Source organism: Phaethon lepturus, unplaced genomic scaffold (assembly GCF_000687285.1).
Source record: "Phaethon lepturus isolate BGI_N335 unplaced genomic scaffold, ASM68728v1 scaffold3035, whole genome shotgun sequence".
Lineage (NCBI taxonomy): Eukaryota > Metazoa > Chordata > Aves > Phaethontiformes > Phaethontidae > Phaethon > Phaethon lepturus.
The window spans coordinates 31,385-44,934 of record NW_010538174.1 but is presented as its reverse complement, the minus strand read 5'-3'; the positions used below and the strand labels follow the sequence as shown (position 1 = coordinate 44,934).

General features: G+C 35.1%; 1 protein-coding gene across 1 annotated transcript in view; it reads right to left on the bottom strand.

Moving 5' to 3' along the window:
- The window catches only part of LOC104620461 (protein SCAF8-like), a 36,790-nt gene that overhangs the window by 1,468 nt on the left and 21,772 nt on the right, over positions 1-13,550 (bottom strand). Inside the window, 13 exon segments of the mRNA XM_010286690.1 lie at positions 1-2; positions 5-188; positions 190-901; positions 1,541-1,762; positions 2,375-2,455; positions 2,992-3,136; positions 4,766-4,896; positions 6,074-6,230; positions 6,895-7,008; positions 8,691-8,791; positions 11,301-11,494; positions 11,977-12,089; positions 12,246-12,377. The exon segment at positions 1-2 is cut by the window's left edge and continues 1,468 nt beyond it. Coding sequence (XP_010284992.1) covers positions 1-2; positions 5-188; positions 190-901; positions 1,541-1,762; positions 2,375-2,455; positions 2,992-3,136; positions 4,766-4,896; positions 6,074-6,230; positions 6,895-7,008; positions 8,691-8,791; positions 11,301-11,494; positions 11,977-12,089; positions 12,246-12,377 — 2,288 coding nt within the window.

Here is a 13,550-nt window from a genome sequence, read left to right as displayed (position 1 = left end):
CCTGCTGAATATTATCACCTCCGAGTGGTAGTCTTTTCTCTGGATTAGAAATGCTATCGATATTTTGTCTTCCTGGTGTTCCAAAAGGTCTTTCTGTTTGATTAAAAATATCTCCTGGAGGAAAAGGACCTCGAGGTGGTGGGTGAAGAGATGGATCAAGGATTGCTGGAGGAGGAATACTCCGTTTTTCCTGGCTGCATTAATGGAAACCTTGGTCCAGGTGAATGGGGCATTAGGCCTGGACGGATATCTATGAGAGGCATTCCCGGCATCCTTTGACTAGTAATATTTAAATGAGGCATGTTTTGAACCCCAGCTGGATGCTGCATTGCCAGAAGTCCAGAACTACTCGAAATATTTGGTGGTGGCAATCCCATAAGTCCAGAACTACTTGAAACATTGGGTGGTGGCATTATGAGAAGCCCAGAGTTGCTTGAAACACTCGGTGGCTGTACTCCTGCCAGAACTCCTGAGCTGCTTGAGACACTGGGTGGCTGCATTCCTGTCAGAAGGCCAGGGCTGCTTGAGACACTGGGTGGATGCACTCCAGCTAGAAGCCCTGAGCTGCTTGAGACATTTGGTGGTTGCACTCCAGCCATAAGTCCAGAGCTACCTGAGACGCTGGTTGGCTGAACTCCGCCAGCAAGAGAAGAGCTACTGGAGACAGTAGGTAGCTGCACTCCTCCAGCAAGACCAGAACTGCTTGAAACAGGTGGTGGTTGCACTCCTCCTACAAGTCCAGAGCTGCTTGAAACACTAGGTGGCTGTACTCCCCCTGCAAGTCCAGAGCTACTTGAGACACTGGGTGGTTGCCCTTCTCCAGTAAGCCCAGAACTGCTTGAGACACTGGGTGGCTGCACTCCTCCAATAAGTCCAGAGCTACTCGAGACATCACCTTGCACTAAAATGCAGCAACAAGAACAACAGTTAACAGAAAATTCCAGTATAACAAACAGCATTCAAAACAAAATTCAGCTTAATCCATATTCAGTTAATGCATTCAGTAATGATACTTCTGACAGGGTCTATCTCAGTTTCTATAATGAACATACCTAATTTTAATCACATCGGTGATAAACAGATATTATGCCACGGAAATTAATGTCTCTACATAGTAAAAAACGTATAGCAGCTTAAAACTGACGAACCCCATAGCCATCACCCAATTTATGCAAGTGAACTATTAAAATCTTTGACATAATTCTATACGTTATACTATCCTACCCTCTTCTGCTCCTTTCCACTGCCACTTGTGTAGTAAGAATGCACTTTTAAGAAGTTTTCTAAAGGGATCCCAGTCTCAGCTTTACTTCTCGAGTCTACAAAGAAAAAATCCCTGAGCATAAGCTGCTAGAAATCAATGAGGTGATGACAAAGACTGTTCCCACCACTCCTCCAACTTAAATTGAAAATGATACCCAGCCTAAAACTTCCTACTCTAGTTATCAGTGCAATGGACTACAATCTGCAAAAAAAAAAACAACCTCCGGAAGTATGATGTTTCCTGTACGTGATCATAACAGACAATGACATTTCTTACCAGATCTATTGTTTTCACTGGAAGAAATCTGAAGGTCTGTAAGATGTGATCCCTTTTCATCTGCTTCTGGTTTGTTGACTGGCAGAGGATTAAAAACACTTCCAGCAGATAATGTTGGAGTAGCTAGATTGCTAGTAACTGAGCCAACCGGTAGAACAAGGCTAGTAAAAGGAACATCCTTCATCGTCTCTTGTGCAATTGGTAACGGAGGTTGCACTAAAGCTGTAGAGAAATAACAGAAGTGTATCATAGTAATCATATATTCAAGCCTTCAAGATTAGTTTGGCAGAAGTTAGACTGATAAATCAAAGTAAGTGAAATTAATTACCCCAAGCATTACATTTTTTAATAATAATTTCTTATCCTCAGTCAGCACTATAATATTTACTTTTTTTGCAGAGACCATGAACTGTAGGCAACCTAAGCAAGCGGTACTCTTTGACAGATATTTTTAAACATTAAATGAATACAGTTACAAGGCTAAACAGAAATAAATAATTATAAATTATTCAGTGACTAACACCGTACAGCTCAAGTAACAGATACATCTGTAACAGAAAGGTTCAAATATTGAACAATATGAACAAATTATAAATACTAAATTTGCCATATATTTTTTCCCCCCAGTAATTCCATGGTAAGCATCATTTCTCAGTTAACTTGAAAAGCTCTGTAATTTTTTCTCTCAATACCTGCTTAAACCAGCTAAATAATACCTTCTGTGCTGCTATTTTCCATTACGCAGGATTAACTTGCTCTTGATTAAATAACAAGTCATATATCAAACAACTAAGCTTTTCATAACACACAAACTCTTAGAAGAATCAAACTTACGTGTTGGAACAACTGGTGGGACAACAGGTGGCGGGACAACAGGTGGTGGGACCACAGGTGGAACTGGGGGAGGCATATAACCTATATGAGAAAAAACAACAAATTATTACAAAGGAAGCAAATAAAATTTTACAGTAAAAGCGTGCCTATGTTATTCATCCTGAAAAGCTGCATCACTGAAGACTAGCAAACAACAAATGTATGGGAAGAGGCAATGGTGGTTATTGTTTCCAAAAACAACCCCATCTTTACTGTAGATGACCTGCGTGTGCACCTTTAAAAGCGATCTGCCAGCAATACGCAAAGAGGAAAATTAAGAGTTTCAAAATTTTCCAAAGAAAGGAGGTTAATCTTAAGGAATTTTAAATTTTCATTTTTTTTATCAAGGTTAAAAAAAATTCTGATGTAATTCCTATTCTTGACAGAATACACTGGTAAAAATAATATTAAGTTAGACATAAGAAATTTCATACTATATTAAAATTAAAGATTCAAAAGGTCAACTGGCTCAAACAGTATCCAGTAGTTGATGGAAAACTGCACAATGCATTATGTACATAGAAGCACACAAACTGAGTATACTAATTACATACTCAACTTCATTTTTACTAACACACCTGGAGGTGGCTGTGAAGGGTTGAAACTCGCTCGCAAGAAGGGTGGAGGAGGAATTGCGCTATAACCAGGAGGAGGGACTGACATTGTGACAGGAAATGCAGGTGGAACCAAGCTAACAGCAGGCACAGCTGGAGCCACTGGAATCTTTTTTCATGGAAAGAAAAAACAAGCAACTTTAATACTTAACAGTATTCAATGACATTAGAAGAAGGATAAACTGATTTGACTGCAATTCATGTTAAGCGCTAAATGTGCCAAAGGCTTTGTACGTGTTCTGAACACCCAGAAGAATTAGATTGCATTCTGAAATGGTACGTACACTACAGGTAAAAAAGGACATTGGAAGAATCCTACACTATATTTTGTTTATTCTAAAAAGAACAGAAAGTGCGGTTAAGCACTATACTTATTCAAGAATAAAATTATACCTATGGGAGAGAGGTGAATACACAAAGGGAGAGAGAGAAAAGGAAGGAAAATGTAGACAGTGTGGCAATTTGAGAGCACTTAGAAAACAGTGATTCTATCCTCACTGAAGAATCTACATATTTTCAAACAATACTGGAAACCTGAGTTTAGTGTATGTCATTATAAGGCTAATAATACTCACAAAATCCTGAAAATTACTTAATATTTCTCAAACTTAGTTTTGAACTATGTGTTTTGATACAGTGCAGCATAATTACAAGTAATTCGCAGCAGAATAAAAGTGTATATATGTACACACATATACTTAAGTATATACTGATCACAGTGTACACTAGCAGACAGTTGAAATAAGAAGACTGAAGACAATTATTGTGAAAAGAAAAAAGCTCAAAATTCAATACAAGTAAACACAAATACGTTAACTTTCATAGTAATGTTATGTCAGCTCAAGTACTGGAAATGTCTATACATGTTAGCAGAGATAAAAGCAATAATATGAATACAACGGAATTTGTATTAAGCAACTGCTTCTCATTTTACAATTTCATATGGTCATTATAAAATGGATTTAAAGAGTTTGACAAAGAGCATTTGTATTTACACTTGATAAACATGTGTAGTGTAGTACACTCAATAAAAATTATACTGTGTTCTTCTAGCCTTCCATAATACCTTGCAGCTGACTGGATGTTAATAAAAATTATTTCTTTTAGCAGAGGAAAGAAAATACAGCAGAGAATCAAAAGACACGCATGAATCACTGCATATAGAGTGCAACAGCACACTACTTGAATAATCATATCTCTTACAGACGAGAGAGTCTATACAAAATCCTTCCTAAAATGACTGAGAAAATAGTTAAACTTATATTCAAAGCTGGTATGGGGAAAATAACACAGGTAAAGTGGAAACAAGCACAAGTGAAAACAAGATCACTGCATTGCTTAGCTTACAGAAAGATGCTTTGCTCTATAAGCAAAATACTTTCTGTAAGCTCATTTTAATTTCTCCTTTAAAAAACCTTACGTGCCAGTTTTGTTTGTTTGTTTGTTTGTTTTGTGGTGGGTTTTTGTTTGGTTGGGTTTTTTTTTCTGTCTTCAACATTTAAGCCTTCATTTGAGATTGTACACAAGTTTGGGATATGTTGTGCATGACACTTAAGATGTTGCTCAACCACAGCTGCTGATTCTACTCCAAAATATTGCAGTGATAAACACACATGGATGCAGGAGTTAAGTATTTTTGATTTAAGCACTTTAACTCAGCATTAAAGTATATCTATTTTGAATAAAAAGTTTGCCCTCCAGTTCTGTGGGGTTTTTGCAAACTCAGACCAATACAAACCTGCAGCATAGTGACTGGTTGCGTGTAAGCTTCTGTCTGAGTTGTAATTACGGTACTCTTATCAACTGCAGCACTTTGTGTAGTTTGAACATTTTCTTTAGCAGCTTCTGAGCTTCTGGCTGTTTCCCATTCTTTAAAAAAAAAAAAAAGGTGTATTTTTAATATAAAAAGATAATTACTGTGCTCTTTTTGTTTAAATACTAAAAAGTCGTCTTCTCTCTTAAACAATAAATTTTAATCTGGTATCTATACAGAAAATAACCCCTAAACTTATTATGAAAGGAAGCAAGTGCAATTATTCATTATATATTTTAAAGAATGTAAAGTGTTTTTAATCACCTGAAATACTTTGTTTAATTACACCCATATACAAACGGATTTTTCAAAACTTGCTAAGTTTTTTCACCAATCATTCTGTATAATCTGTAATAGAGAGTATGATCCAGTTTTCTAAAAACTGCTGTTATCAACATGTCTCATGTGTTATCAGCTACTGTACAATGACAGAGAATCCTCATGTTAAACAAACCTCACTGGAATCCCCATTACTTCCTTCTGCCACTTCCTCAAAAAGTTTTGTATTTCAAGTACATCACAGTGAATGTATTTCAGTAATGTTCCATGTTTTAACTTATCTGTCATTTATATTCAGTTTTTACTCAAAGCAAGACTGTATTTTGACCTGAAAAATTGTTACTTTTATAAAAGTCTTAATCTACTTTTTACTTCAGTATAGTCCAGTCATTTGGTGCTAGATTCATTTCAAAACACAGTACTCATGAATCTTTTACAAACATAACACACCTCTCAATTAACTGGGTTTCAAAGTAACAGTACTTGCCTTCCTGTCTCTTCAACTTTATTAAGGAAATACCTTAAGGTTCAGCTAGGCAGTGCCTATTTAGACAAGTTCCAACTGCAGCTTAAGTCTTACACCGGAATAGAAGACTTTTCAGAATCACAAGCAGTTCATCATTTCTACACAAATTAATATTGTACGTACTTGGAAATGAGTGCACAGTAAATTCGTAACTGTTTTTAAAAATGCTGACCTTTATTAACTTGCTTAAATTAATTCCCCTTTGTCACCAATTCCTCATTGTCATGACAATCAACTAGTTATTCATCTACAAAGACAATCTAGATTTCATAAATTGCAGTGCCATTTATATTGCAAACAAGTAGCTAGTAAAATTTATGCAAATTGAAAGAGAATATGTATTATCTAAACAATAAATATCCTGAGGATCTCCAATTACCAAAACAAACACATTAACAATGATTCTGATAGTTAGAGAATGTCCATACCTGTATTTACTGTTTCCTGGTCAATCATACCACCTTCAGCAAAGCCCTCCAAATCATCCAATTTTACTTTTTCCCAAGGAATATATGAAACACCCAGATCCACATCCCAGAATTGCTTGTATTCTGTTTTCACACCTTTATTCAAAGCCCAGGCAATCTGAAAATAAAACCCAACCAGATAATCTGGTTAAATCATATAACCTGTGAACAGAATATGTCAGATAATTTCCTTCTTGTTTCTGTCACTGCAGATCAATCTTCAGTGCCTAGTAACAAGTTTTTAATTTTAAATGAACCTGTAGGAATTTTACTTGGCCTCTGCCAAGATTAATGTGGAAGATTAATTACATCAAAAAGCTTAAATTTGTTCTACATTAATTATAACAAATATATGGGGGAATTAAAAAAACAGTACTTCAAGGACTCATCCTAAAGCATCAATGAAAGTAGAAAAAACCAGAGCTTTTAATCATATACTTAACTCTATACAAATACTATCAAATTTAATATTGAAGTGATCACACCATCAGATACAGGACTTGTGTTGTTTACAATCTTGTACTTTTATCACTAGCATGTACATAAAACGTTCTGCAAGTATTTCTTAAGTATAAAGTCATAATTCCGTTTTATTCTCTTTCATAGCATTTGTTAAAAGTTGCATTTTACACAGCGAGGAAGGAAAACAATTTACATGTTATTGCTTCATCCTCCTTCTCCATATTGTACATTTGAATGAACAGCTGCTAAATGACAAATCAGTATGTTAAAACCATACTGTATGTGAAATGGACAGCATCCTTAGATTAAAATCAGCTTACCTTAATAATTTTAGATCCAATTTTATAGGACCCAGAACTAAGTTTCTGAAGAGCACGATACGCATCCTGTCTATGAACCATACAGACATAAGCACAACCTCTTGGGGGAATCATCTAAGGGGGAAAAAAAAGCATCGGTCTTAAGAGGTAGGAAAAGCAGTACTTCAGATTATGTAACTAAACTAAGTGAACACTAATACTAAAAAAGCAAAGGCTTACACTGTAAACAATCATTACCTTAATCAGCAATATTAACAATTTTGAGCATCAGCAAACCTTAAGAGTGATACTGGCAGGGTACTTCAGTTATAACATTTTCAAGAAGCAGCAGCAAGCTGAAGAATGGGTGCTAAAAATGACATGAAAGATTTGAACAACATGGAGCAGGCAAGAACTGGGAGCTATACTATGACAACTTCAGAAAGGCAGAGGTTGCTACCTCTTCTTAAGCTCCAAATTCACTGTGAACCGAGCAACAACCTTTCACAGAGGTGCAGACGAGTGATTAAAGGTATCTTTCATTCTTCGAGGGTACACACCTCATTCCTGATGTGTGATTACCATTTCCACTACCTTTAGTTTTTATTTGGGAAAGAAAAGTATGATGTGGCATGTAAACTTGGAAAGTTTGCAAATCATGTATGACAACTGCTTATTTCAGTTTTAGTCAAAAATATAGGCGTGCTTTCATGTTGTTTAGGAGCACATAGTAACATAATGAACAAAAATATTTAAGATGATAGATGTTAATGTAGATGTTCTAAAAATACGTTTAAGATACACAACAATCTTATCCTAGGTACTTAAAGCTTTGTGGAATGTGTAAGGATGAACTGTTTACATTTTAGAGGCAAACCATATTGTAACAGGCACTGGGACATTACAGTTGTTACGAACTTTCTCACTTGCTAGTCCCTGCAAATCAAAATGAGGCTTAAATATCAGGCTACAGTTTTGTTGGGTTTTTTTGTTTGGTTGGTTGGTTTGTTTTGGGGTTTTTTGTTTGTTTGGTTTTGGTTTTTGTTCAATTGTGAAGCTTTTTAAAAGATTCTGTAACGCCACAAAAACTACTCCTTATTAGTTATATATTTGAATATCTTAACATGATGGGAAAAATGGTAAAAATATCATCCAAAATGAATGACATCGCATGAGAAGCACTTCAAAATTGCTGGAGCAAGAGACAAAAATTGAAATTTCTCTCATGTAGATATGTTATTTTAGAAGAAGAATACTTTCTCTTGAAGCTGAATTATAGGCAACACTGAACTACAACTCTAAACATCTAAATTACTCTAAATCATGGGAAATGCATCTCCTAATTATATGTATCTTTTTAATTGTCTCATTTTAGAATAAAAAACACTTGTTTACAGTACAATTTCTTTTCTCCTAAATGTTTTATCCATATTGATTCCACTTAAGGAACCCTCTCTATGGAATGTAACCAAGAACAATGTGGATACCATTTTTCCTTGGACTAATGGACACATACTGATGTGTACCTGCCCCATGCCACATCACAAAAAAAGACAAAACTTTTTGTTAAGACCATGGTTTAAAAAACTGTGTGAACTGTTAGTGCTTGGGAAAAGCCATTTTACCATAAAGTGTACTGTCTTTAGTGCTTCAAAAGATAGTACATGGAAACAAACAAGAAAATATCATAGTCACAGTTCTTAAATAGTGACAAAAGTAGTCTCCTAAATACAAGCTTAAAGGACTTCAGAGGCATAAGCATGTTTAAGTTGCTAGTCTGTAATCCCTGAAAATGCATGATAAACATGCTTACTTACATTAATTGACTCTATTTGTCCAAATTCTTCAAACAAGTTAGTTAAATCTTGCTGTGTAGCCTTCTTGTCTACTTGACCTACCCAAAGAGTAGTACTGCAAACTGTCAAGAGACACATTCACATCGATCAAAATACTAGAATGTTAGCTTATAAAATACTCTATAGCATGGATATAAAAGTCTTTACAATTACACACAAAATCACTGATCAAAAGGAAGAGTAAATCTATTACTATATTAACAAAAATGTTAAATGGTTAAAAAACAGATAGTCAATACAGCATTCATTCTTCCTGTTTCATTTTCTTTTAAACAAAATAGTTGTTTTAAAAGAAATGAAAAAATAAAATGCTGTAGATTGTTAGCTATGGTAAACTGCAGTAGCAATTACTCAGGGAAAAAAACCAAATAATTTCTATTCCATGTTCCATTAATAACATGCCTCTAGGATTTAAAGTCAGTTTTAATGAAGTAAGACTAAGTCCTAACTGGCTAGAAGTGTATTACAGAAGAAACTTAACTGCAGTATTATGCACTGCCTTTTCACCTGAAAGAAATGGAAACTATACTTTTACTTTACCTTGGGGGACATCCCAGAAAGACAAAATTTGGCTGAGACCCACCACTGAGCTGAAGATGTCGATGATACTTCTGACTCTTGTCAATTCCACCACAAGCTCAGATCCCTGCAATTCGTCTCCCAAATGCCCATCCCTCTCACCAAATATAAACTCACTGACATGTGAGCTAAAACTTCCTTCTCTCATATGTACACAATTACAATTTTGTCTCCCAAATGTCACTCCATCTATGTGTGCAAGCCTTAACAAATTTGTAGCAATTATTTTCACTCAACACAGGGTGATCTAAATCAGCAAGAGATTAGGCCAATATTGGTGGCTTTCCTCAAGTATCTTACTACTCTGAGTAATCCACCCAGGATCTTAAAGGATCTAAGGCAGAACAAAGACAGATGACCTGGATATCTTGGGTCTACCCTATCCTGAACCAAGGAAACATTCTCTCTTCATCATCATCTTGATACATCACACGTCCTTCATGTACTAATCTTGGTGCACCAAACTGGAAGCCAGTGTTGGTGTGTTCCTCTGGCAACTGACATTTTCAACTGACAGCAGTACTCAGCAGTACTGAGAATGTCTAGCCTCAAGATTTCTCTTAGACAAAACTTGTTCCTCACACGCTTGTGTTTGCTTCTCATGGTGTTAAGCTCTATGAAACAATTCTTCAGACCTCAGCAAATGATAACAGTGGCTATCACTGAACAAATTTCATGAAGTAAAACGCTTGTCATGTGAATTACCTATTTATTTATTTATTCTCCCAAAGTTTACACACTTCACTTGGACTTCTTAAGTCCTTTCCATGAGCTGTGTCACTTCACAGGACCCTCAATTGCTGCTGCTGTTCATCACGTTACTTATCATCCCTGCGTCCCAGCTCCCATCCATTCTGATTATAGCTCCCTGCTTTGTGGACTACTGGGGGAAATCTGTACCATAAAACTGATCTGCCTCTTTTCATGTGAAAAGCCAGGGAATTAAAAAAAATGTACATCTAAACTGTAGTACAGTCTTGAGTTTAAAGCCATATATTAGTGTGAAGAGAACAGCAAACCCTTTCCTTTGCAAAAATGAATTTTGAACTGCTTTATCTTGTCAAATAAATTATATAGTTTTAAGACACAAAATAAATGCAAAACTACATCAGAAACTGCGTATAACCTATCTAAACAAAGTTAAATTCAGGAACATAAGTTCATTACAAAAATAAATTAAGTACAATTATGCATCCCAAGAATCCAGTCTCCTGCTAACAGCATCAATGGGATATACTGATACAGTAGCAGACGACTATACCCAATTTCACTGTTTCTAGTGCTCATCTCAAAATACACTCCCTTTGATTTAAGCAATTGCGTGGAGAAAGTTCTTCTCCTTCTCACTACTACCTTCCTTCTTTAGTATGTAAATTCCTTTTAGCATGTAAATTCTCTGTAGAAACGACAGCAGTGCACAGCAGCACTCTGCAGAAGCTGAAATCCACTTGGGTTTTGGATACTTTAAGATATGACCATTACAGTCTGTCTTATAACAGCAAATTACTTGTTTCACATTTCCATAATGTTTTGGGTCTATGTTCCTGTGAAATGCTATTTAAAAAGCACTCTAAAAGTTTTAACAAAATCAGCTTATAAGATACTCAGCAAAGTGTCCAAAGTGTGTACCGCATACTTAAATGTCTTATCAGGGAACCAATTTTCAGATCAAGCACTGATCATCTTCAAACGCCCCACAGAAGACAGCATAAAAGAGAAAGCAGATTGTAACTTAGGGACAACCCTTGCTACTTTCTGTTCATTGGTGCAACAGTGTGAGCAAAATCATCAGTAGAATTGCTTTCCTCCAGGGTGAAATGATGCACCTGTCTAAATTGTAAGAAACATCAGAAATGAAACTTTTATAGAAAAGAATACAGTTACTGTATTTTCTAACAGTACTTATGCTAAATCTTGTTCTCTCAATGAAAAACAAAGCCTTCTTTTCCCTTCAATACTACACTATTAAAAGAGTAAGCAGCTGCCACTTACCACTGAGTGTTTTTGACCGTATAGGAGGCAATCCCTTTTTCTGACGTTCTTTCTCCCTTTCCCTAGCCCTTCTTTCGCTGGAGTATGACCGAGACGACTTTCTTTTCCTTTCTCTTGATCTTGAGCGTGAACGTTTTCTGTGTTTACGCTTACGAGAACCAGACCGTGATCTAGACCTTCGTTTTCTTGGTGACCTACAAAATACTTAATTTCAGTATGCGGAGTTAAAAAATTTCTAATTTCCTTGTCTTTTAACTACAAACTTTAAGCACGATACAGACATTTCTGTTACGTTCACTCAAACTGCTTTAGTAAATAAACTTCATGCCATTAGTGTGAGGAATAGAACACACACTTCAAGCTTGAAACAAAACAAAATGCATTCAAAATATTCCATAAGAGTATCTATTTTTCTGGCACAGAAAACCTGCCCAGCTGGTTGGCATTATTTTTGTTACCTGAACAGGTCTTAAAAAATTTAAAGTAAACCATAGATACGCAAAATGAATTGTCATGCAGAGTCTGCATCTGACACACAAATATTAAATGAATACTTTTTTCCTTGCCAAAAACTGTCATGACGATTTTGGAAAATACAGAGTTGAGAATGATCATAAAAAATTGCAACTTTGTTTCAGAAATCCTTTATTTACTTAAAACAAGTTAATTATGAAACCTTGAACGAGATCTTGAACGAGTTCTTGATCTTGAACGAACAGCTGTTTTCTTTTCTTCTTGTTCAAAAATCTCTTCTTCAGCAACATCTTGTCCTTCATCTATATCCATGTCCTGAGGTCAGACATAAGAGATGTTCAATTACATTTAATAAATATACTCACAATATATATGACTATATGAAAGCATACATCCATATTACTCATTTTGAAATCATCCTAGTATGCGTTTTCCTTTCAACTTCTGTAATCAAATTTAAAATAGTTTTACCTGTTGTTGAATATCCATTGAATCATCTACATTTGTTTCCACTTCTAAAAACTGCTGCTGACTACTTCCTTGTGATGGCGATGCGGAGTGCTCTGAACCAAAGTTTCCTTCTTGATTCTCCTCAGGGCTTGCCTAAATAACAAATAATAATATAGCATAAAAAGCCTGATAATTCAAAATGCTTATTGTGTCAAAATGCAATACCACATGAAACAATTGTTCAAATATCTCTGAAAAACTATTGATCAAGTTTCTCATATTTTGCCACTTCCCATTAACGTGAAAGGTGAACTGGACGTCACTCCATTTCACTCCTTTTTTTGTATCATCCTTAAATGCTGAACTTTGAAATAATTAATTTTATTGACTAAAAAAAAATTATTATCTATTATTTGCTGAATCAAAAACCCAAAGTACACTATTTGTTGCTTAATTTGGCTGGCTTAAAAACAAAAAATCACAGGACCAACGATAGCAATGGCAGCCATATGTACAGCGACACTGAAAGATACCCATTGGTCACCCATGCACATGCATTAATAAATTATATTTTGTTATTTATGTAACAAAAATATTTGCAATACCAATTGAAGTAGTTAAAAATATTATATTTAATTCCAAACTTTCTTACAGTGCATGATTTAAGACAAGTAATTACTCCAAGATAAGGGAGGGTGTGTCATTTATGTTGGCATGTCAATTACCAAAACAAGCATTTCTGAAAAAACATCAAAATTTAAAAATATGAAATACTAAATGCATTGTTGATTTGCCAGAGAAAAAATTGCAGTGGCCTGTACATTGGACTGAAAGTACAGATTTGGAATAAGTATCTGTAAGATATGAAAGAAATTCAAGAAATACAGGAAATGCAATGAAAATACTCAGAAATCAGGACAATTTTGAAAAGTAATTTTAAACCTATAATGCAATACTGCAGGTAAATATTTCAATGATTCTCATTACATTTACTTTAATTAAAGAAATGCTAGGTATTCCATCTGCCAGGAAAATGGTAGAAAGTTAGCAGAATTACATGTATTATCAAGGTTTTTTTGTTTTATCTTCATATTTTTAAACAGCTAATAATGACAATTTTGCAGGAAAATAAAAAATTCCACTATAATTCAGTTAATGCATTTGCCTTCTAACATTATCTGTTTTGTCTCATTTTTCATGTATTTATTTAAACTTCCATCTGTTTCTTGATATCTATTCCTACATTTCTTGTTGTACTTCTGTCTGTTTTCTATCCTCTCCTCTCCCTCTGCTCCTAATTAGATGCTCAGTAATTTTGTTTTGTGT